Consider the following 26828-nt stretch of genomic DNA (forward strand, 5'->3'; position numbering starts at 1 on the left):
ATAGAAACACTGACTACTAATGAAACCAAAAACTGTGATATAACCATATGGGAAAGACCGGTCATTATAAGAGCACCCAAATCCTCGATTTTCATTAGCAAGAGTCTAAAGGAGATTAACCATGAACTAGAAATTCAGGCATATTATTTTCGGATTTACAGATATATACCAGAAGAAATTTAACAACAACAGGGAAAAGGAGAAGACCTTGCAAGCTTCTAGAAATATAAAAGTAGTTTTGTACAATGAGATCAGCAGTGAGAATGGCATGTGTTGCTATTTTTCATGGTAATAGGAGAAGTTAAAAAGCAAGGAAGCAATGCCTTCAAACTTCTAAAGAAACAGAATTCTATATCCAGGCAACCAATTCATGAAAAACCATTTTACAACATGCAAAGACTCAAAAAATTTTTCCTTATGTAGCACTCTTTCTCAGGAATTTATCTGAAAATGTGTTCATACAAAACAAGAGAACAAAAAGGAAGACGCAGAATCCAGGACACAGGAAATTCAAAGGTTCCATTGATCAAATTAAAAGTGGTCCTGAGTTACTAGTTTTAAGAATATCAAGTCAATACACGAAGGCATTCAGCTGAGGTTTGAAACGCTAAAGTATTTCTTTTACTTCAACTTGAGCATAAAAGAGATTGCAAGAGGTTTTAACTCTTACCTGTAACACAGCAGCAATTAAGTATACCACTACGAAGATTACAGTTAAAGAAGTGTGACCACTTTTCATCAAATGAATAGTGTAGAGGAAAATTAAATGTCCAGGTATCACTAACAGCAGCAGAACTTGAGCTGACTTATTATTTACTCCTGTAACATAAAATGTAAAAGTTGTTAAAACAAAATCATATTTTGGTGAATAAAAGGTCGCGGTTGTTAAAATTTGAGGATTACTTCTAGTTACTATATTGTATAGAATCATATAAATGTCAATTGCTTAAAATAAATTTTAACTATTTACAATTCACTTAACTTTTAGAAATTCTTCCTATATGTTACCTACTTATTAAATGAAAGATGGTTGCTGAAACCTTGCTCTGAAGACCTTTGGTCAAACTATAATATCTATTATAAAAACAGAGAGAAGACAAAAGAAAAAATATAAAGTTCCTAAAGTACTGAAATGTTTAATTTTATTTTTCCTTTAGGATTCTTTCATTGCTATTACAAGACTGGGTATTTCTGATCCTTATTCAAAAGTCAATAATTACATTTACTTTCATCAGAGAAAAAAGTTGTCAAAAATTGTGAGGTTTAAAATTGTTTAGTTTTCTGGGCATTCTATGTCTGGGACATAAACAATGCAATGTTCCTTGTAACTGAGGTTATCCTCTCTCATTCTGTTTGGGATCAAATGCCTACACTTGGAAAGGCCAAAAGGATTAACATACAAAAGACAGTATATCTGTCTCCTTAAATCACCTCGCAATGCTTTCTTATATGTACAAGGCCCCTCTTTCTTGACTCATAAACAAGATATCCCAGAGAAAGATAAAAGACAAAAATGATGCAAAGTTCCTCAGCAACTACAAAATTGATACAAATTCTTTTTTTTGTTGTTGTTCACTGAGATTTAGTGAACAAAATCTATTTAAAATCTACTTAGCTCTCAGAAATGGAAACCTGTGCAACATTCACAAAACATGTATTCAACAAAGGCTGCCTGCCTATACTCATAAGAGTTCACCCACGAGCACCTACCTGGACCAAAAAAAGTTCTAAATGGGTAGTAACAACCTTTGGGTTCATCAGGCAGTTCTCCTGGAATGCTGTGTAAATGGAGGTAGGTAGAAATCCTGCTAGCCTGAATGGCCACCAAATTACCACCAATACCTGGAAACATAAAGAAAAACAATGTAGCTATCTTCTTATTTTAAATAACTTGCATAAAGTCAAGTAAATATAATCCAATTATGTCACATCGTGGGCCAATAAAGCAAAACAGAATTCTTCTGAAATGTTGACTTATTTAATGTTGAGGTAGATATTCCAAAGGCATAAAATCATTGTTGTGAAAGACTCATTCATTATTTTTCAAATCTAACTGGTCTGAAAGCAGAGTAAGTAATTAAAAAAAATTACTATTACAACTAAAATATAAAACTAGGTTATATGATGTTTCACGTTCATCATCTTAATGAGAGGGAAAATGAGCTAGATTTATCCAAATAGACAAGGTTTGATTTTTGTCTTCTCAGGTTACTAAAGAAACTGGTATGAGACACTGAAAGAAATACTCAAGAAAGTAATCTTTTAACCTAGATTATCCTCTCATACACTCTGAGAAAGGTGAGTTCGCAAAGGGCAGTAAGCGCCCCAAAGGTGAGTTAGGACACCCAAACTCTTTCTCCTTTGACAGAGTATAGGAGGAGGATGTAGTAGCCATAAAATCAAGTAGGAAGAAAACAACTGAAAATTTCAAATCCTTAAATACTAAGTGTGGGCTAACTGAACCATTGAGAATACCTGGGGACCCTACTTACAAGGGGAGTCCATGTTCACCTGCTTGCTATCTCTGGGTGTTTGTGAGACAGATTGAGATAGGGCAGAATACTTGACATAGCCAACCTTGATGGCACACAGCAAGAGAGCACATCCATTTCTGAATCTCTCTCTCACATGAAACAAACTATGCTTGAGGTGGTGAAGAAAACACCCCAGCTGTCTGATCCCAGGCAAAGATCAGCTGCCACTGGAGGAAGAGCAGAAGCAAAAGCTGTCTTCCTGCTCAAAAGAAAGTCTTCCTGCCAAGACCAATCTAGCAGAGTGACAGCCAAAAGGGGAGGGAAAGAAACACTAAGAAAGCCTTACCTCTGTGGACCAAGTGTATAGGGACTGCCTAAGAATGGTAATAGTACAAGAGAATCCCAAACTCCATCCATGCCTTGCATCATGTAGCAAGCATCAGCAGTCGACCATGAGCAGAGGAGCAAAAGCACAAACAGTTAAGCCTTCCATGCTGCAGGCATATAGAACTCCACGTTTCACACTAGGTGTAAGGAGCAGGAGCTCATCAATAAAGAAATTTGAAGTCAGTGATGCACTGAAGGTAACTATAATTACCACAAAAAAACAAACCCAGCTCAACTGCTGATGAGACTGACTCAGTCCTCTATGGAAACGAACTAACAGAAGAAAAAGTCTACCTTTTTTAGGCACAGATAATATTTGTCTCAGTTGCCAATGTTCTTTTATACACATTGCCCAGTATTCGATAAAAATTTGAGACAGTAAAAAGCAATAAAGAAAACAGACTATTGTCAGGAGTTAAGAAGCCAAAAGAACCAGACCCAGAGATGACTAAGGTGTTGAAACTATCTGACAAAGATGTTAAAATAACTGTGGTTAATACGTTAAAGGATCTAGTGGAAAAGATGTACAACGTGCGTTCTTAGACTCATAGACATAGAATACAGACTTGTGGTTGCCAGGGGGGTGGAGGGTGGGAAGGGACAGACTGGGATTTCAAAATTGTAGAATAGATAAACAAGATTATACCATATAGCACAGGGAAATATACACAAAATCTTATGGTAGCTCACAGAGAAAAAAAATGTGACAATGAGTGTGTGTTTGTCCATGTATGACTGAAAAATTGTGCTGAACACTGGAATTTGACACAACATTGTAAAATGATTATAAAACAAAAAAATGTTTAAAAAATATGGGGATATAGATTAAAATTAAAGGTATGGAAAAATATAGTATACAAGCACAAGTAAAAAGAAATCTAGAGTGGTTATAGCAATTTGAGCAAGGAAAAAAGAAGACTTTGTGACCGGGAATACTACCAGGGATAAAAATGAACACTGAATAATGGTTGAGGAGGTCAACTCATGAAAAAGACATAACAATTTTAAATGCAGATGCAAGATCTTCAGAATAGATAAAGGAAGAACTGATAAAACTGAAAAAAAAAATAACTCAGACAAGTTCTTGTTTATATTTGGAGCTTTATCACTCCTCTCTCATTAACTACAATACACAGATTAAAAAAATCAAAACTACATAGATGTTTGAAACAATATTATCAATGAGTTTGATCTAAAGGACATTTATAGAACACACCACCCAACAATAACAGAATATATATTCTTTACAAGTAAACACATGAAACATTCACAAAGATAGACCATATCATGAGCCATAAAATAAGTCTCAACAAATATGAAATAACTGGAACACATAAAGTATGTTTTCTGGCCAGAACAGATAGATATCTAAGAATTCCCCCAAATATTGGAAAGTAAATAATACACTTCTAAGTAACCCACAGGTCAAAGAAGAAATCACAATGGAAATTTTTAAATATTCTGGATTTAATGAAAATGAAAACACAACATATTGAGATTTGTGGGAGACACACAAAGCATACTTAGAAATTCACAGCATTAAATCTTATGTCAGAAAAGAAGAATGATCTTTTATCAATAATCCCAGATTCCAATCTTAAGAACATAAAAAAAGAAAAAATTAAGCTGAAAGAAAGTATAAAGAAGGAATAATAAGTTTAAGAGCACAAATCAATGAAATAGAAAACAAAAACAACAGAGAATAAAGAAATGAAACCAAAAGCTGGTTCTTTGAATAGATCAAGAATAAAAGATACAAATTTCAATAGTAAGAATGAAAGAGGGGTCACCATTACAGACTATGCAGGCATTAAATGAATAATATGGTTATGCCAGAAAATGAGAGCTTAGATGAAATTTAAAAATTCCTTGAAAACCACAAACTACAGAAACTCACTTGACAAGAAACAGTAATATGAATAGCCTTATCTCTATAAAGCAGTAGTTCTCAGCTGGGGGTAATTCTGCCACCAAGAACCAACCCCCAATTAAAAAAAGAGAGATCTGGCAATATCTGGAGACATTTTTGGTTATCATAATTTGGGAGGTGCTACTGGGATCTAGTGGGCAGAGGTCTGAGATGTTGCTAGACATCCTACAATGCACAGGATGCTTCCCCCATAATAAGAAATTATCTGGTTTCAAATGCCAATAGTGTCAAGCTGAAAAACCCTGTATTAAAGAAAATGAATTCATAGCTAAAAAGTTGTCCACAAAGAAAACTTCAGGGCCTGATGCCTTCACTCTATGGAAACCGAGAAAACACATCTCCAAATAACTTGTAAATTAAAGAAGAAATCATGATTACAAATTAAAAACCATTTGTATTTGAATGGAAATTAAGTATTACATACAAAAGCATGTAGGATGTAGCTAAAGCAGTACTAAGAGGCACACTTACCTTATTAAATGCATACACTAAAAAGCTTACGGACCTAAGCATCTATCTCAAGAAGCTGGAAAAGACAGAACTATTAACACAAACTTGAAGAAGAAAAATAATGAAAAGAGAAAAAATTAAGAAAGTCAAAAAAGTTAAATACCGGTTATTTGAAAAGAAAAAAGAGGAAGCACAAACAACAGGGAAAAAAAGGAAGTCATAATTCTAACTGCTGTCAATATTTCTAAAATAACAATATGAACACCTTTATGCCAATAAACTTAAAAATTCAAATGGGAAAATATCCTAAAATATACACAACAACAAAAGTAACTCAAGAAGAAATAGAAAACTTGAATCATTCTGTAATGATTAAAGAAATTGAATCTAAAATTTTAAATCTTCCTCAAAAAACCTCCAAGCCCACATAAGATGTTTGCTTTATTGTTTTTTTTTAAGTGAGTTCCACTAAATATTTAAGCAACAGATAATAATAAAAACAGCAAAATCTTACACATACTATTTTACAGTGTAAAATGAGTAGTATATCTAACTCACATAATGAAACTAGCATAACTGAGTTCAAAATCCAACAAGAGCAATATGAAAAAGGAAAATTATAGGCCCATCTTATGAATAAAAACACACATAAAAAGATATCAAACTAACTGTTGGCAAACTAAATCCAGCAAAATGTTAAATGCATAATATATCACAAAACTGGATTTATCCTAGGAATGTAAGGCTGATTTAATATTTGAAAATAATGTAATACAGTGTATTAACAAATAAATGGAGGGAAAATATAATTATATTAAAAATGTATAAAAATAAAAGTAAATGCAGAAAAATTAATAAAATTCAGCATTTTACTATTTATTATTAAAATCTCTAATGGAGAGGAACTTCTGATAACCACACACAGACATACACACAAACACACACACACACAAACACGCATAAAACACACAGAGGAGGTGCTGCAGATCATTAAGAGTGCTACAGACTTTTCAATAAATAGTGCCAAGATAACTAGTTATTAATATGCCAAAAAAGTCATGAAATTGGACTCCTGTTCATACTCTACACAAAAATCAGTTTCTGGTAGATTAAAGGCATCATATGGAAGACAAAATAACTAACATAGTGTGGAAGCTTATTAAAGTTTTAGCCTCCCATGGAATTAAAACCCCATTATGAGCTCATCATGATCCCTGATTATATTTTTAAACTACAGCAGAATTATTACCTTGGAATAATTGGCTTTCCTTAATGCCAAAAATGCTTTCTTGTTATCATGACGTACACTATACTTCTACTAAGAGCTGGGCTATCAGCATTTCTTTTAAATTACTTAAATTCCTCACAGACTAATTATACTACTAAAGCTAGTGGAGAACATCTAAAGATTGTCACATAAATTAATAACATTAATAAAAGCAGACTTCCAACATATTAAATAATTAGTGAGAGGCTTCGGTGTCCACAAGAACTAATTTTTAAGTACTTTATTGCTAGAATGGTAACATAAGGTTTGATAGTATGAATAAATTCAGAAGGTTCATCTAAGGACTACTTTAAAATCCAACCTCACATTTTATTAAATTTAGAAATATGTTTCCAGGAAATATTTAACACTCACAGCATAGAATATATTTCAAACTATGTCAATGATTCTTTTGGACTGTCCCAAGGGGACCTGAAGTGAAAGTTCATTTCATTAAAAAGTAAACCCTTGTAATCAACAGCACAACAGATCTCGTATCTTCCATATGTACCTACATATTTTAGGCACCTTCACTTCTCCTCCTTTCATGACTCCTTATCAGAACTCACATACAGGTATTGCTCTTTTAGTTTCAAGAAATGCAAAGGGTAGTAGAAATAGACATAGAAAACAAACTTAACGGCTACCAAAGGGGAAAGAAGTGGGGAGGGATAAATTAGGAGTTTGGGATTAGCAGATACACACTCCTATGTATAAAACAGATAAACAGTAAGGTTCTACTATATAGTACAGGGAACTGTATTCAATATCTTGTAATAATCTATAATGAAAAAGAATATGAAAGGAATACATATATATTTATAAATGAAACATTATGCTGTACACCAGAAATTAACAAAACATTGCAAACAGACTATACTTCAATGAAAATTTTTTAAATAAAAATAGTAGATAAACAGCAAAGTCCTACTGTCTAGCACAGGCAACTATATTCAATATCTTATTTATAAAGCACAGATATACATATAGTACAGAAATGGATCTGTGATATTAAAATTTCATGGATGGGCACATTTAGGGGGAAAAAAAGGTTTAAAGTGGCTCCAGAGGGCAACAATGAAAAAAGGCTGAGAAACGCTGCCTAGAAAGGAACTTCCCAAACTAGAATGTCTTAAACAGGTTACAGGTGTGTCTAGGTACTGTTCTCCTAAGCTCCACATGGGTAGGATAGGTCTGAGGCAGCTGCGGCACTCAAGGGGTTGCTTCTGGTAACAAGTGTTCTCCTCCTTCTTCACCCCCATGTGCCATCCAAATATTATAATTTTCTGCGTGTGCCATGACATGAAACAGTTTGGCAAATACTGCCCTAGAGAAATGAATCTATCTACCTTCTTGGGACAACTGAGAATGTCACTGTAAGTAAGGCCCTTCACCTTAGTCTCTCTTCAGGACTCCTTTTATTACTCCATCGAAGTAAGGGGTATCCTTTCTTTCTAAGGCTACTTTGTAGCCCATCATTTTGTGGACCTTACTCCTTCATTATTTACCATTGCTCATGCATCCTTAATCCTTCCTTTTCTATTACTCCTTTGCCTCCCTGCCAATAAATGTATCAACATCTCTCTCACCTTGGTGAGCGAATCAGGAAGTCTACTTTATTACTTGAATGATGGCTGGAGTGAGACATTAGTAGAAAACAACGGTAAGACATGCTTGTTATATAAGTAAATGAACAAGTGAATTCTGTTAAAGCACAAAGAGACAAGGTTTGGCCATCATCTATTCAAAGAGGATGAAGGGCCGGGTTGAATTAAATGGTTCCATGATTTTAAAGGCAGGTGATGGGCAGAATGTTGGTACCAGGAAAACCAGGAAGGGCATCTCTGGGGGAAATTTGTTCAGTTACCCCAAGATTAAAATGTTCAGTAAAGATTTTTAGGTGTGAAATTAGATTTGGAGAACTTGCTTTCATATATTTTCTTATACATAAATACATAAAAGTAATTTATATTAAATGTGTAGTATATCCTGTGATGTATATTTCCCCAGGTAGAATTATTTTTTAAAGTATATAGGCTTGGGCTATACTGAAATCCAATTTAATGACAGCCAGCCCAAAAGCCAGTAGGACTAGACTAAAATTATCTTCTTAAATGGAATCTGTACAAAAAAATCCCTGTGAATTTAAGTATTGTAATTTCCATTTTATAGATAAGAGAAAATTTAAGGCAGATTTGAAAGGGATCAGCAGAGGTATGATAGATTTTAATGGACTGAAATGACACTAGCAATGCTTAATCCTAGCTAACCCTAATAATTTACCCATCAAAATCGACAAGGGCAGCGACAAAACAATACAAGGCAGCAGATAAGCCCAAAATAAACAGTAATACAGAATTGAAATATCCCATTTTGCCATACAAACCTTAAAAATCAGGTATGTCTGACTCTCAAACAAATAGTGGTAAGATTAAAAAACAGTTGTTTTTAAAAAAAAAAAATGTGTTCTGCACACAGAGAACAGGGAAGGTACCTTCCACCAGCAGTAACAACCTAGGATCGAAAATAAAATGGACGGGATGGGAAGACAGACCTTTTAAAATCTGAACCCAAAGATACCTGTTAGTACCTAAGAATACAGAGAGATACGGTATCGTTATGAAACAGTATATCTAATTCTTACCATTAATAACTGGTGTGTAAACAACAATCCCAACCAAGTTTGGATCAGATACAGTTGTGTCCAGAATAAGGCCCCCAATGCTGAAAGATATAAAAACATACAATTTAAGGAAAAGGAAATGAAATGTGCTAATTTGAAGCTGTTCTTTATATACAAACACCCTTACTTTTACAAATAAAATATTTAGACATTAAAAAACAGAATAAAAAGAAAAAATATTCAAAGCAAAAATCAATGTCAACAGCAAAATGTTGAAAATAAAACATGGCATAAGCTGTGGTCCCACATTTTAGGGCTTTCTTGTCTCCAAGATATGTTACATGCAAAAAAGAAAAAAGCATAAACTTTAAGTGCATTAAAATGTCTGGAAGGACATATAAGAAATTAAGTATGTCAATCTCTAGGGGGTGAGACTGACAAGGGACTCATGGTCATTTAATATCTTTCTATACTTATTAATTTTTAAAAGCCATGTTCATTTATTACTCTTACAACTAAAAGATAGTTTTAAAGAGAGTATCTTTTCATACTTCAAGTATACAAGCCATTAAAAGGATAATTTTTATCATGTTAAAACTAGATACAGTTAGGATGTGTCTTATCACTGGTAAATTAAAATAATCAGTTGTAGCCATAGAAAGAGCTCAATTGGAGAACAGAGGTCTGGAAAAATAAAATACGGTTCTATAGTAGAAACATATACACTCTCAACATCTCAATGGAGCTGAGCGATCTGTTTTTGTTTCCAAGATCATTATCAACTGGTTAACTTCAGTCTCCAGGTCTACATACTATAAAGCATTGCCAGTCGCAATATTCCATGGGATCCTGTTGCCTAAATCTTCTAGGAAAATGCAATCCACATTACAGGAGAATGAACTATATGCTGACACAGAATGGGGCTGATGCCAAATATCAGATCAGATCTTACCACACTACCTGAGAGTTAATACTAGGAAATTATTATATTTTTATTATTTTAATTTTTTAATAAAATAAGTGAATGGCTTAATAATGGTATAATGGTAGGAGTTCCCATTAAAAGGTATACTATAAAGTCCAAAAATAATCACCCTTAGAAATATTTCAGTATTTTAAGCCCTAATTAAAAAAAAAATACATATTTTATAGAATAAACTAGTTATGTGTTAAAGAATAAATTTCCCTACCAAAAATACTCGGATCATGTTGTATATATAACATGAACACTTGCTAAAATACGTTTTAAAATATTTTTATTACTCAGGTAATAAAACCTATTATAGAAAAACTGGAAAATACAAACAAAAAGAAAATAAAAATCAACCATGGTTAAACTGACATATAGCCTCCCAGACATTTTTAAACACGTATATTCTTAAAAACAAAAACTCAAACTGTAAAAGCATTCTTCACTTTCATTAAATATTTTTATCAAACAAATGTATGAGCATCATTTAAAAAGTGAAAGCACCACAAAACTTATCAAATAGTCCCCTGCCCCACCCCGGATCCTGCTCTCTCTTCACAATGCTTTTTAACTTCTTTAACTGTTTCTCCTGGAATTTAATCATCTACTGCTAAACAGATTTATACAGCTATTTCTTGACTCTGACATTTACTAATGACTTCCACTGCAGCAGATGAGCATTCAGTCTCTCTTACCCTCCCCTCCCCACCTTAGTCCCTTCACAATTCCCTTCCTCCCTCTTTCCTGCCAGTTGGCTATATTATAACTTTTTGGTGAACTACTTAGGGTTTACTTTATTATAACATCATCATTATTCACAAATGAGCCACAAAGTGTATGATCAGATTTCCTCACTTGTACTTTTTTGTGCTGTCTTATATTTTTCTTAATTTTTTTAGGTACTTATTACTAATTCACCTCAAATTTGTAGCAAAGTTAATGGAAGGCCTCTGAATAGGGTCAAGCTCATCAGGTAATCGATCAGTTCCACTTTTTTTTCCCTAGACATTCCTCCCTAAGCCCACTGTCCTCCTGCCAACCTGGACACCTCTCTCTGGGCCTGATGCACCACTGTCATTCCACACCTTCCCTTCACTCTCCCCACGATGGGTCTTGGTCTGCCTACTATGATCGAGTCCCAACATTTTTGGGGATCCTGTTGCCTGAATTTCCCAGGAAAATGCAATCTGCATTACAGAAAAATGAACCACATGCTGTCATGGAATATGTTTCCTCCTTCCTGTGTCACCCTCCTTCCCAATGATTTTCTCACTTTGTTAGACCTTATCTACTTTCAGCTTCCATATGAAAAGATATACAGGAAGCAAATTTTTTGAGATCCCACATGTCTGAAAACTTCTTGAGCCTACATTTGGTTGATTTAGTGATTACATTTTATGTTCAAAATAATTTTCCCTCAGAATTTTGAGAGAGTCACTTTTGGTGTTCCAACTGGGCATCATTCCAGTTCCCAATACTTCATAAGCAATTTGATTCTTCTTCCTGAAAGCTTCTGAGGTTTATGATAGCATGCTTTGATTTGGGTCCCTTCTACTCTAATCCACTGTTCAAGGTACTCAGCAGGCCCTTTCAATCTGGAAACACACATTCTTCAGTTCTGGTTAATTTTCTTGTATTATTTCTTTGATAATTTCCTCTCCTTATGGTTCGCCTCCAATTGTCCACCTCTTTGCTTTCTGTTCTACTTTCCAGGATAGTTCTTCAACCCTATCTTCAAAATTTTTCTGCTGAATTTTTTTGTTTCTGCTATTTATATATTTTTAAATTCCCAAGAGCTTTTTCAGCTTTTCAAATCCTCTTTATTAGAGTATTCTGTTCTTATATTATAGATGCCATAGCTTCTCTAGTTTCACTAAGAATACTGGTGATAGTTTTTTGAGACTTTTGGACTATGCCTGTACTTTTTTTGAGCACCTTTTTTTTGGGGGGGGGGTCTCTGTCATGTTAAAAGCCTTGATAATCAAATGTCTGACAATCCTTTACTGCCTGCTCCTCCTTTAGGGACAACTGCAAAGCATACTTGGAGCTCTCTGTGTATGTGGGCAGAGCTTGTCAGCAGGTGGGCCTCACTGAAGAACGGTCAGGTAGGACATGCAGCTCTTTCACTAAAGGACCCACAGGGTCAATCTCTGCAGGTCTTTCTTTTGTGCTGATGAGTTTCCCCAGAAAGGAATGACCTAATTTTTCACCAGGGGGTATAAGCCAGACTGCCAGCATTCTATGAGAAAAGGAAAGGAAGTAGGATAGAGTATTCACTGTTCAGCATGTAGACTTTTCCTTAATCCTTGTTTTTCACACTGCTTAATCTACAGCCTCACTGGTGCAGGTGATTCTGAACCGAGAAGCTAATTTAGCCTCTCCAGGGTTAATTCTCATCTTCTGCTAGAGTGCAAGGGGGCAGGCACCCTGGCACTCAAGCTGGAAAAGGGCTTTTAGGAACAACTGCTTCTTATATTAACACAACCAATCTTCTTAATTTCAGCTTTTTGAAGTATTTAGTGCCTCTAGTTCCTCCATCTTTGGGGGTTTCCAAGGCTTAAATCAGCTTGCCTCTTATGGGTGCCCCCTTGTCCTATAGGCAGTTAGATTTAAATTTTCTTCTTTCTGTTAGTTCAGTTAACAACCATCCAACGAATTCCTATCTTACTAATTTTATTAAATCTCTCACCTAGTGTCCTCTCTGCTCCCCTTTTGTTTTTGCAGTTGTATAGCTTTTTTATTCTTTTACTGTCATTTTAATAGTTTCAGTAAGAAGACAAACATGAGTCAATCTACCAAGTTTAATAGGAAATTCATACTCTTTTCTAGCTTTCTCCTTTCACTCAATTTATAATGAACATCTTTCCACATCAATAGAAACATTACAATTTTATTTCTGACAGCTGGCTAATACTTCATTTTATGACTATGCCATAATTCATTTGATCAATACATGATTGCTAGATATCTGTATTCTTTCTCTTTTTTTGTTATTAAAAGTTCCACTGTGATGAGGATCTTTAAAACTTAATCATTTGCATATATCCTTAATTATATCTTTAAGTCCTGTCAGAATCCTAGAAGTGGAGTAGTCAAATGGTATGTACATTTCTAACATTTTCTGATACTTATCTGAGCAACTTACTGTTCAAAATAAGTAATGTCATTGTCAGCTTAAAACACACACATACACACAAAGATAAACACCACTAAATTTTAGTCATCCTTCTGGTAAGAATTTGGTTGGGGAAAATTTTGAAACCAGTAGCCAAATGAGGTTCTGTACATCTACTGATTTCAACAACTCTTGTAATTTCTATCCCTACTACCTGGGATAATAAAGAACTCACATTAAAATGACGGATCTAAGAAATAAAAACAGGCAACTGGTTTGTTTATATCAATCTATCTATATGTCTATTTATATATAGATAGATACATGTGTATAGTATAAACTCGCCCTTCCCCATCCAAACACACACACACACATTTAAATACTAACCTACTTATAACCATAGCTGTTATGACAGGCTCCCAGCCTGAGTGGAGAACTGTCCTTGTGGCTGGATGTTTGGCAGCTATTATAATCCAGATAGGAGTTAGAGCCAAGAAAAAGACACCAACTAATGGAGAAATGTAGTAATAGGTCTCTAAAATTAAAAAAGAGAAAACACTTCAATCTCTCTTCTAACTATGTAGCAAATGTAAATATTAAAAGTAAAAGTTTATCAGAAGATATGATGTTATCAAAGTTACTCATGCCATATATTTTCTAAAAATTTCAAACAAACTGAAAACTGTAGATAAGGTAAAAATGTTAAATAACGTAACTGAAAACTAATACATTTAATTCAGCAAGCATTTATTGAAATAGCTATGTGACCCAGATGGGAAATAATGTCACCAACAAGAATATCAACAGTAGAAAACCTAACATTATTTGACTCCTACCATTTACCAAGTACTGTGGTAAATGCTTTATATTCATCATCTCATTTAACTGTCCTCACCAGTACAAGGTAGAAACTCATTTCAGTCTTATGAAGAAACTGAGGCCTAGGAGCTTAAGAGCATGGCTAAGAAACGGCAAGAGCTGGGAGAAAATTACATCTGTAAATGACGCTGAAGTTAGTGCTCTCAACTTCAAACTATAAAGTCAAATAGAACTAACAAATGAATTCAGCAAGGCAGCAGGATACAAGATTAATAGATAGAAATCTGTTGCATTTCTTTACACTAACAATGAAACATGAGAAAGAGAAAGTTAAAAAAACTCATTTGAAATTGTGTCAAAAAATAAAATACTTAGGAATAAAGGAGGTAAAAGACATATACTGAAAACTATAAAACACTGAGAAAGGAAACTGAAGATGATTCAAAGAAATGGAAAGATACCCCATGTGCTTGGACTGGAAGAATTAATCTTGTTAAAATGGCTAAACCAGAACAAAGAACTATATTCAATATACTGTAGTAACTTATGGTGAAAAAGAATGCGAAAACAAATGTATGTATATTCATGCATGACTGAAGCATTATACTGTGCATCAGAAATTGACACAATGTTGTAAACTGACTATACTTCAATACAAATATATATATATATCTATATCAAAAAATGGCTATACCACCCAAAGCAACCTACAGATTTAATACTAACCAGAATAACTAATCTAACTATCTAACTAGAACAAGTAATCATAAAATTTTTGTGGAACCACAAAAGACCCAGAATTTCCAAAGCAGTTCCTGAGGAAAAAGAACAAAGCTGGAGGCATAACCCTTCCAGACTTCAGACTACACTACAAAGCTACAGTAATCAAAACAACATGATTGGCACAAAAAGAAATATATGGATCAATGGAACAGAATAGAGAGCCCAGAAATAAACCCACACACCTACAGCCAATTAATCTATAACAAAGGAGTCAAGAAAGTACAATGGAGAAAGAATGTCTTTTCAACAAGTGGTGTTGGGAAAGCTGGACAGAAGACACATGTAAATCAATGAAATTAGACCACTCCCTCACACTATACACAAAAATAAACTCAAAATGTTTTAAAGACCTAAATATAAAACATGACATCATAAAACTCCTAGAAGAGAACACAGACATTCTCTGACACATATTGTAGCATTATTTTTTTTAGTCTCCCAAGGCAAAAGAAATAAAAGCAAAAAAATTTAAAAACCCACAAAAATTAAAACAAAACAACAACAACAAAAACACAAATGGAACCTAATCAAAGTTATAAGCTTTTGCACAACAAAAGGAAACTGTAAACAAAAAGACAACTTATGAACTGGGAGGAAAGGTTTGCAAATGATGCTACTGACAAGGGGTTAATATCCAAAATATATGAACAGCTCATACAACTCAATATTAAAAAAACAAACAACTCAATCAGAAAATGGGCAGAAGATCTAAATAGACATTTCTCCAAAGAAGACATCCAGATGGCTATCAGATACATGAAAAGATGCTCAACATTGCTTATTATCAGAGAAATGCAAATCAAAACAACAATGAGGTATCACTTCACACAGGTCAGAATGTGCTATCATCAAAAAGTTTACAAATAAAAAATTCTGGAGAGACTGTAGTGAAAAGGGAACCCACCTACATGGGTTGGTGGGAATGTAAATTGGTGCAGCCACTATGGAAAACAGTATAGAGGTTCCTTAAAAACCTAAAAATAGAGCAACCAAATGAGCCAGCAATCTCATTCCTAGGTATAAATTGAGAAAAGACAAAAACTCTAATTTGAAAAAAATATATGCACCCCGATGTTCACAGCAGCACTATTCAGCCAAGACATGGAAACAACCCAAGTGCCCAACAACAGATGACTGGTTTAAGAAGAAGTGGTGTGTGTGTGTATATATATGTATGTATGTATGTATGTATGTATGTATATATATATAGACACACACACACACATATATATGTGTCTATATATATATATATATATATATATATATATATATATATATATATATATATACACACACACAATGGAATACTACTCAGCCATAAAAAAGAATGAAATATTGCCATTTGGAGCAACATGGATGGACCTACAGAATACTATACTTAGTGAAATAACTCAGAGAAAGACAAATATTATGACATCACTTACATGTGGAATCTAAAAATTAATACAAATGAATCTATATACAAAACAGAAACAGATGCACAAGCATAGAAAACAATCATATGGTTACCAAAAGGGAGAGAGGGAGGGATAAATCAGCATTATGGGATAACAGATACAAACCACTATACATAAAATAGATAAGGAACAAGGATTTATTAGATAGCACAGGGAACTATATTCAGTACCTTGTAATAACCTATAATGGAAAATAATCTGAAAATAAATATATATAACCAAATCACTTTGCTGTATACCTGAAACTAACACAATACTGTAAATCAATTATACTTCAATTTAAAAAAAGAATAACTTAGAACCTGAAAAACAAAGTCAAATAGGATATTGTTTTTACCCATAAGGATCTTATAGTACAAGCATTCCATAGAATATTGGTCAGTCGATTGATTAACAGATAGCCTCCCAATCCTAAATAGCATTCCAAGCTCCAAAATAAAATTGACATGCTAGGTTTGATAAAGTTAGACACAGTTCTTCACTGCAGAATTGCTCAGAACATTTAATATGCTAAGATAGAATACAGTACACTGTATTAACCATATTTCAATCAGACTACCTAGTTTCACATGTAGGTGTTAAAATTTACCGTGGACAAGAAAGTTAACTTCTATAAATTTCAATTTCCTTATCTATAAAATGTTAAAAATTACAGTACCTATTTCATGGAGTTACTGTGAGTTTTAAGAGAATTAATACAAGTTAATTAGAATAATGCCCAGGCACAAAATTAACATTTATTCAACACTTACTATCATCATAATCATCATCACCATTATTATTAACATCCTGCTATTTGGGACATACTCAGATAACAGACTGCAAGGACTTTTTTATACCTCTCTGTGATAGACTGTCTTACTTGATCACAATTATTCATTGTCTCCCCTTGTTGTGCTTTCCTACAGAAAGAGTTTAGGAAAATCTTGCCTACAAGAACAAAGTCCAATACTTTGCAAGGAAAAAAAAGTCAAGCACCTAACATTACATTCACAATGTCTGGCATCCAACCAAAAATTATTTTTAAAACTTCAGAATTATATTTGGTTGCATTTACAAACTTAGGAAAACACACTGAGATATTCTATTTACTTTAGACATTTCACTTTCTCACAAAAGTTTCCTAGAACGTAAAATAATCTTTCTAAATCTAATAAATTAAACACAGAAATATGGTGAGTCTTAAGTTTTCATAAATATTCATACCATGCATACAAATTTGGTAATCTTTCTATTTAACAACTACAAGAAAAAATGATTAATTATAAATTTTAAAATGGAATTAAGACTGACATGTTACTCTAACGGGCTAAGTAACAAGTATACTTTAAAAACTGGGGGAGGGTATAGCTCAAATGGTAGAGCTCATGCTTAGCATGCATGAGATCCTGGGTTCAATCCCCAGTACCTCCTCTAAAAATAAGTAAACCTAATTATCTCCTCCCCCTACCAAAAAAAAAAAAAAGGTTAAAAATATGTACTGCCTCTTTAGCATAAAACCATTCATAACATAAATTTGCTTCTCAAATATTTTTATATTTAGTTCTAAATCTCCCTATGTTTAAAAAGTTGCCCACATTCTTGAAATAGTTACATCACCCCCAAAACATGTTTGGTAATATAATTCTAGCTGATTAAGGTTTTATTACTATCAGAGATTTCAGCTAGGACATTCCTGAATTTTTCTGAAGAATTCTAATACTTACTTTGTAGGGTAGGGACTTCATAACTTCAAGACTGAGTTGATCTTACAGTCCTTGTAGCCTGCAGTCTTAGATTTAAGTTAAAAGTTACTAAACTTTTCTGACATCTCACAAAATTCTTCAACCCTTATTCATATTCTTATCTCTGATTGAATTTTGTGTTTCCTCATCTTCTTGAGAGATTTAAAGCTCTCCTCATCTATGACTAAAGGTGTTTGAATTAGATAGAAACTCAACTTTTTATTCCAATCACGTAGGAACAATTACTGTAAGTATTAAAATAACATCCAAATTTTATCCTCATGGCTTTGTCTGGATTTGCCACCACATCTTCAAAATAATTAGAATAAAACAAAATTCTTTAAATATTTTCTTCCACTTAAAGGGACAAGACTAATGTTACATATAGAATCATTTTCTCTGTAATTTTTTTAAAAATGAAAAAATCTTTATTGGATGGATTCCCAGTTCTCCTTGCTAAACCATCAGATAGGGATAAGTAACATTTCAACTAGGAGGCATTCTTACCTCCTAAAACAACTAATGTTGCCAACAGTCTCTTCATAGAATCAAACAGAAAACTAAAAGCATTAAAACCCACTAACAACAAATGAAAAGAACTATTCTGCTAAGTCAGATCATCTTGGTATTTCATTTTCAGGTCAAGAGAGGAGCACCATGCCAAGCTTTTAAATTATTCTCAACATTACATCTCTGGAAGGACATTTGAAGTTGAAAAAAACACTCACCATCCTAACCCCAGAATCACTGCCCTGAATTTTCAAAGAGGGGAAAAATTTCTCAGGAAAGAAATGAAAAATAACAAGTGGGCAGTTCCTCAAAAAGTTAATGAGTTACTATATGATCCAGAAATTCCACTCATAGGTATATAACAAGAGAACTGAAAACATATATTCACACAAAAACACAAAATGTTTAAAGCAGCATTATTCATAATAGCCAAAAAAGTAGAAGCAATCCAAATATGCATCAAATGGTAAATGGATAAACAAAATATGATATAACTAACCATACAGTGGAATGTTATTCAGCCATATTATTAATCCATACAAGTAAATATTATTTATGCTCAGATGAACCTTGAAAACATATCAATTAAAAGAAACTGGATATGAATGGTCACATATTATATGATTCCATTTTTTTGAAATGTTTAGAATAGGCAAATCCATAGAGACAGAAAGTAGATTAATGGTTGCCAGTGCAAGGAGGAAGGGCTGAATGGGGAAGACAGCTAAGGGTTTCTTTTTGTGGTGATGAAAATGTTCTGGAATGAGATAAAAAGTTGCACAATCTTATGAATATGCCAAAATCTACTGAATTGTACACTTTTAAAAGGTAAGTTATATATGGCAAGTGAATTATATCTCAATTTTTAAAAATTCCAACAATGAAAAAAAAGGAGGGGGACTATATTCTTTAAAACTGTTAATGTTATAAAAGACTAAGAACATACATATATACATACAGAGAGATGAACAGAATAAGAGATGAAGTATATGGGGTAAAATGTTAACATTTGGTGAACATTGGTACAGTGTACACAGGATTTTTTGGGTACTATTTTATTTTTGCAATTATTCAATAAGTTTAAAATTATCTCCAAATAAAAATTTTAACATTAAAAGAAGAATGGGAAAGCCATGATAAAATAAAAATATCTAAAATTATTTTCTGCAAAAGTATTCTATTTCAACTTCCCATCAAATCTAAAATGCCCATTCCTAATGAATTAAATTATATGTTAAGTTGTATAGGACCCTCCTACCTTTTCCCTGGTTAAATTCTAATCCAATAGGGGAAAATTATGAATATACAAAAAGGGAAGGTGCTAAAACATACCTCTTTTTAGGATATATTGGTGTTTTATATATGTCATAAAATTAAAGAATTACCTTTAGAAAACCACTAATGACACAATAAGCAAGAGAAAATGCTTGATTAAAAATCAACCATAAACTTCTATATAAGTATCAAAACCTAAATGTGTCATCCTTCTAAATGAAACGCATTTAAATGATCCTAGTCAAAACAACATTTTGTATTAATTTCTGGGCATATCATAACGGGTATTGTGGTAAGCTGAATAATGGTCCTCAAAGGCATCCACACCCTAATCTCTAGAACTAGTGAATGTTATCTTATATGGTAAAAGGGGCTTTGCAGATGTGATTAAGTCAAGGATTCTGAAACAGGGAGATTATCCTGGATTACTTGCGTGAGTCCTAAAGTAATCACAGGTGTACTTACAGTCAGGAAGCAGAGAGGAATCTGACTGCAGAAGACAAAGCAATGTGACCAGAGAAGCAGAGATCAGTAATGTGACTGCAAGCCAAGGAATGTTGGCGGCTACCAGAAGATGGTACAGGTAAGGAACGGATTTCCCCCTGAAAGCTCCAGAAGGAATCATCCCTGCTGACACCTTGACTTTAGCCCTGAATAATTGACTTATTTTGGACTCTGGCCTCCAGAACTATATGAAAATTATTTTCTGTTATTGTACAGCAGCAATGGAAATGAATACAGGAATACAGATAAAACTTTGTGGAATTTCAAGCCTAATAAATGTCTGTGTACATTAGTACTGATTCCACAATATAGGTAAACTACAGAACAATAAGGATTAACACAGCTAAAGTGGTTCAAATTGCTATGATTCCACTTAACCGCCAAACACAACTGCCATCTTTTGATTCACAACTTTCACCTTCTATTAGATTGTTGGAAGCACTTTGCAATTACTGTTACATAATTTCATTAATAGCATTCATTATTTTCACCTGCAGTACTTCTGAAATATGTAGCTGCTATGAGTGACATTTTTATGTTAGCTGTTTCTGGGCAAACAACAAAACGATGTGCATGAAAAGTTGTAAACATTCTTTAAATGCCTTTTATAACACAACCATCAGAATTTTCTCACTAAACTGACCTGTTAGGAATCACTCTAAACTAAGATGGCACAGTGCACTGAGGAGCTTTGTAGAAGAGTGAAATGTACAATACTTTAGGTTCTACTCACATCACCACATCAAGGCAGTGATATTCTAGGATGTTCTGTAAATAACCAGGTGGCATCCCTGTTAGTCTCCACAGGACTGAAGTAACAACCTAAGGCTGACTGTTATTGCTCTTAGAGTTTATTGCTTTGCAAGCCATCTTTTTAAAGTTAACCTTGAAGAATGAGAAATGAATAAAAACTTTGCTTCCCAGGTCTTGCCTAAAAAGAGAAAAGCTGATAATTTTTCAAATCAGTAAACATCATGTACATACAAGGATTATACAGTCATGTAGTTATAAATAACTGAAAGAGTCTTTAAAATCCTATTGAAATTATGCAAACAAGAAAGAAAAAGCAACAATCACTGTATAAGTATACAGGTATTTCAGTTACTGGCACAACTTTAGATCCTTTTAAGAGCTTTTAAAGATTGCTACATGTTTTAAGATTACTATATGAATGAATAAATAACTTTATATTTTCTCTCCAAGTCATATCAAAGCATATCATAATCTAGAGCTTAGGATACTCTCTAAACTTGCTATTTCCTCTTCTATTTTCATTTGAAATAGATCTTTTCTAGGCATATGTTGCCATTTTAATTTTTCTATGTTGATACTACTTTCTAGACATTTCCTGCTAAGGCACTCTACCATTCCAATATTTTCCTAATAATATGTCCTCACTGAAAGGATCTTTTTTTGAGGGAGAGGGTATAGCTCAGTGGTAGATTGTATGCTTAGCATGTACGAGGTCCTGGGTTCAATCCCCAGTACCTCCATTAAAAAAATAGTAAAAAATTTAAAAAAGAAAGGATTATTTTTTCGTTACAATCTATTATGTTAGTGGACAGATACTGTGGCAAAATCATTAAGAGGGATAACTGTCCTCCATTTTCCATGCATATATACCACTTCCCAAATAATTTCTACTCACATTAACTGGATAACTTTCAAAAGGAATAAAGCATTTGGTAAAGTGTTATTTATTTAACATCCACTATGTATATGGTACTATGGGGTGCTACAAAAAAAATAAAATAAAAACACAGTTTTGTCCATAAGAAGCTTATATACCCTCATAAGGGCAGGTATCATATTTACATAAAAAGCTATAATGACATGCCAAATGTAAAGAATCAATAAAGAGAAGACTCAATAAAGTGTTATAGGAATTCAGAGGAGAAAAAGGTTCCCTAAGATTAGAGAAATCTATGAATTTAGTATTGAAAAATGAGGATCCTAACCGGCCTTCATGGAGGAGAGGGGAATGATGTAAGAAAGATAAGAGAAAAATCACAGGCCGTGTATGAGAATCAGTAAATAGCTGAGTATGGCTGGAGCACAAGAGAAGGAGGAGCTGGCGGAGCTTGAGAAGGTGAGACCCCAGGAGGCCTGAATACCGGGCCAAAACTTCCACTTTGTTCACTAAGTAATAAAGATTACTTACAGTGACTACCAAAAGTCAGTAAGAGTAAACAGAGCTTTGTTTCTTCTGCCCTTTTTTGGAGAACTGGAGAGGTGAGAAAGGAAATTCCAGATTGACTTCAGATATCAGAAATCAGCACATTTTATCAGGAATAAGAGAAAGGTAGCAGGTTAAATGGATGTAGAGTGAACCTTAGTACATGTATCAAAGCTAACAAGACACGAGGGGAGCTGTTCAAAGTCATTTCCAAATATCCAAAACTCTAAGTGGGGAGTTAAGTGAGACCTTCCTCAATGTCCAGTTCTTTGAGAGCTATACAGTTCATGGCCTCTATTGATAACCAAAGCCTATGGCCACCATGAAATCCTTTTATAATCTCTGAAGACTGCTAAGTGTTTCTGATATAGTTCAGGAATTAAACTTTGTTTCCAAGAGCTAGGCATCTCAGCAGGATGAATGGGATCTTGGAATTTAAGCCTGCCCATTCCTAATCTCTGTGTTCAGAATATCCCCAAAACTAGGCTTCCAACTGGTGGTTTTATGAGGCCCCCTAGTGTTCATAATGCAGACACTTTAGAAATTCAAACTGACACTTCAGAAACACCTTTAAATTAACTATGGAATCTATCAGTAGCCAATTAAAAATATCTTTTTAGGGAAACAAATGATACAGATGAAACGTAAAAGATACTGTTTTAATAATTCATCTCGATATTTTGAGCCAACTTTCAGAAGACAAGTAAAGGCCTAGAAAAATCAAAGTACTATTTAATAATAAAATTATCTTTCAATGAACAACTATATGGAAACAAATTGGACAACCCAGAAGAAATGGAGAAGTTTCTGGAAACATACAGTCCACCAAGAATGAATCAAGAAAAATAGACTACTTAAACAGACCGATCACTAGAAATGAAATAGAATCAGCAGTAAAAAAAAAAAACCTCCCTACAAACAAAAGTCCAGGACCAGATGGCTTCACTGGGGAATTCTACCAAACATACAAACAACTCATACCAATCTTTCTCAAACCCTTCCAAAAGACTGAAAAAGAAGGAGTACTCCCAAACTCATCCTATGAAGCCACCATCACCCTGATACCAAAACCAAAGACACTACCAAAAAAATACATTAATTTCAAAACTATGGTATGTAATTTCACTTTTTTATTTCTTGATCTAGTTAAACTACTAATGTATCATCTGTAACACTCAAAGTACTTGAAGCTTTAGAGAACGGATTGATTAAGCTTTTAATAAGGAGAGTTTATCACTTCCAATTTTTAAAAATACAATTTAACAAGTGAGCACACACTATTTTCCTTAAAAGCTCATTTATCTTATGGAATGTCACAATATTTAGTCTGAATCATTATAACAAGTGTCACATTTATTATGACAACATTCTTCAATGGCTTCAAATGAGGAGACATCATGGTATTTAGCAAGCAGCTGAGAAATGTGTTACAAACGACTTCATGGTAATTTAAGTACCCAAGTCTATACTAAGTTAAGCTTCTCTTGATAGCTCCAAAAGTAGTAGAAAAATGACTGCCTTTATTAGGTGAAAGCCCTTTCTTCAAAAACATTTATCTGAGACTCTTCTTCAAATCAAATGTACTTTAGATTTATTCCAAAGTATACCATAAATCTGTCTGGAATCTATAAAAATATATGAGGATATGTGAATAAATGTTTGCTTCTGGCTTGGCTTATAAACCTTATTTGTATTGCTGTGGGTTTCTATTTTCATTTTTTAAAAATCTGGCATCTAAAAAAAAAATGAAACTACAACCACCTTTCAGCACTAAACCTATGTTCACAAATGACATTCATTTACACTGACAATAGTCCCAGAGTATAAATTTACATTAAAGCAATTCATTAGAGTCTATAAATATTCTCTTACTATCAACAGGAATCACATACATAAGATGGCTGCAAATTCACACAGCATTCAGGTTAATTTTCACGGTGATTTTTTGGTGGTTGTTATTAATTGCCACATTGGTTTCTGATGGGGGGAAATCACTAAATTTCAAATACCACCATAACTTTATGTTCTGAGACAGTAACACAACAAGTGTACCAAAATCCTCTGGGTTGACTTCTCACTGCCTGCACATTGAGATGAAAAGGCAGAATTCATAGATGACAGGCCTGTGTTCAACCTTCCTACCAGTACTGGGTAACACATGTAATCTCTACGACCCTCAGTTTTCTCATCTGAAATTAGAGACGATAATCCTTATCTTCTAGAATTTTAAACTCTCTAAGAGAAGACAATACGTGAGAATGACAACTCATAGTAGGTATACAACAAACAGTAGTTATTCTAACCAGCTACAACCAGAGTTCTAACACAGATGAAGGCCAACATGGATTCATCACATTGCTGCAACAACATTTACTTAAAGAGACTCTGAACAACACATTATATTTAATTTCAAGTCAACTTACCAAGACAGGAGTACAAACCCTGACTTATCCAAGCTAATATGGCAAGAGTTATAAGGTCGCCAAAACTAGCAGCAATGGGTGTGGCAACATTATCAGGATTTATACCAGTCTTCTTTGAACCAACGATAACCCCAACCATTATTATTCCTAGAAAAAAGAAAGCTCATTACTTTTTGTGCCATGATTTAAAGAAAATCAATCTTCCTAAATACTGAAATTTACAGGCTAGACAAACAGCATACCAGTTCCAGTTAGACTGCTTAGATAAGCTGACTAAAGCAAACAAAACATTTTACTCTAATGCCTTAGCAAAATGTCTTTCAACAAATTCCAAGTGGGGATCACAAAAGATTTGGAAAGTTCAATGTTGCATTTAGAGATTTGAAAAGCTACTGTTGCAATTTTAAAGCTAAAGTTACAAATTTAGTAACATGCATGCCTTTGATGTAATGTATTCATGTATATCAAAGTCAAAGATTTTATTTTAACCCTTAAAGTATGAAATGTCAAGAAAGGTGAGTCATTTTTATACACATAGCACTTGGGGAGAACACCAACAAAACCAGATTTGTTTACTTAGTGGTAGCCAGCAATGTTTCCTTCATTTTATTATTAAAAAGTGTTTAAGTATTAAGAAGAGAGAAGTAATTAAATTTTGAACACTGGAGACCAGAATACAAGAAGCAGTCTTTGTAAAAGATACTCTTTAAACTCAAAAGTTTCTGAGTCTGAACCTCCAACAACAGAAGATGAAAATCTGACTGTGTTCTTATACTTTTAAATCTTTATATTCTTGAATCAAAGAAACAGGAGAAAAATAGCATTTCTATCCATACTCAATTGTACAGATTTTCTCATGCCAATACATTAAGAGGATGTAGTGCAGAGAAAATTTAAGATTAGTTCATTTATGTGCTAACCATAAATCAATATGCAAGCCTATATATGGCTATAGAAAAGAACCAGACTTTCACTGCATTTTTAGACTGAAAAATGACTCAAAGGATTTTATTCTAAAGTATTCATTTTATAGATAATAAAACTGAGGTACTAAGAGTAGGTTTAAATTCTTGCCAAAGGTCATATAGCTTGTAACTGTTTTTTTTCTACTACACCATAAAGCCAAAATTATTAAAAGCAAAATTTTTGTCTTGGTTCACTGTCTCACGTCTTATATTCTGGAGGGTTTTTCAATTTAAGGACTTACCTTCCCCATAATATTATTGTAAATTTTTAAAAAAGGCGATAGAAGTTTTTTTTAACGTATTATATAATAATCAATCAAGATGTGATCATATAGAATTCTTTTTTCAAAATCAGCACCTTTTAAGATTGATGTGGAAACTTCTCCTATGACAGAATGCCATTTATATCTTTTCAGCTGAAAACAACTATTTTGTCATCATGGAGAAGTGGAAAGAGCTGGGAGGCAAGAACCAGATTTTAATTCTGATTTTTTTGTGAACAATCTGATGAAATTGGACGAGTTCCCTTACCTGAGTATGTTTTCTCACCTACAAAAGGTGGTTAATAGTATCTGCTCTACATAAAGGTCAACTTATCATAAAGTCAGAATATGTATTATTCAAAGTAAGAAGACTTAAGCAAAAGTATTTTTAAAATCTGAATTTTTATGGTTTTAAAAACCCCAGGCAATACAAATATGTTAGACTGAAAATTTTTAAATAATTATTTCTAAATGAAACAAGATTAGAAAGAACACAGAAGCAAATAAGCCTAAAGAAACAGAGTGCTAATGCTTTAACATTTGTTTTACCAGAAATTAATTTTCCAATAGCATAACTTCACTCTGCTTTTGCCAGTGTTAACACCATTCAATTCTAGTAATTCTAATATAGAAATAAGAAACCACCCCTGGTATAATTATATACTAAAATAAAATGCTTGAAAATATTTTGGAAGTCAAGTCTTAATTTTAAT

The 26828-nt window shown here is 33.5% G+C and overlaps 1 protein-coding gene across 4 annotated transcripts in view; it reads right to left on the reverse strand.

The window, feature by feature from the left end:
• SLC41A2 (solute carrier family 41 member 2) overlaps nt 1–26828 on the reverse strand; it is a 113162-nt gene that overhangs the window by 37139 nt on the left and 49195 nt on the right. For all 4 annotated transcript variants that reach the window (XM_064491675.1, XM_064491674.1, XM_031462879.2 and 1 more), the window contains exons 6-10: nt 24888–25034; nt 13604–13751; nt 9153–9232; nt 1711–1842; nt 671–819 (exon numbers count right to left, since the gene is read on the reverse strand). In XM_064491675.1, coding sequence (XP_064347745.1) covers nt 671–819; nt 1711–1842; nt 9153–9232; nt 13604–13751; nt 24888–25034 — 656 coding nt within the window. The remainder of the gene's footprint in view (nt 1–670; nt 820–1710; nt 1843–9152; nt 9233–13603; nt 13752–24887; nt 25035–26828) is intronic.

The sequence above is a fragment of the Camelus dromedarius genome, chromosome 11 (genome assembly GCF_036321535.1).
Source record: "Camelus dromedarius isolate mCamDro1 chromosome 11, mCamDro1.pat, whole genome shotgun sequence".
Taxonomy (NCBI): Eukaryota; Metazoa; Chordata; class Mammalia; order Artiodactyla; family Camelidae; genus Camelus; species Camelus dromedarius.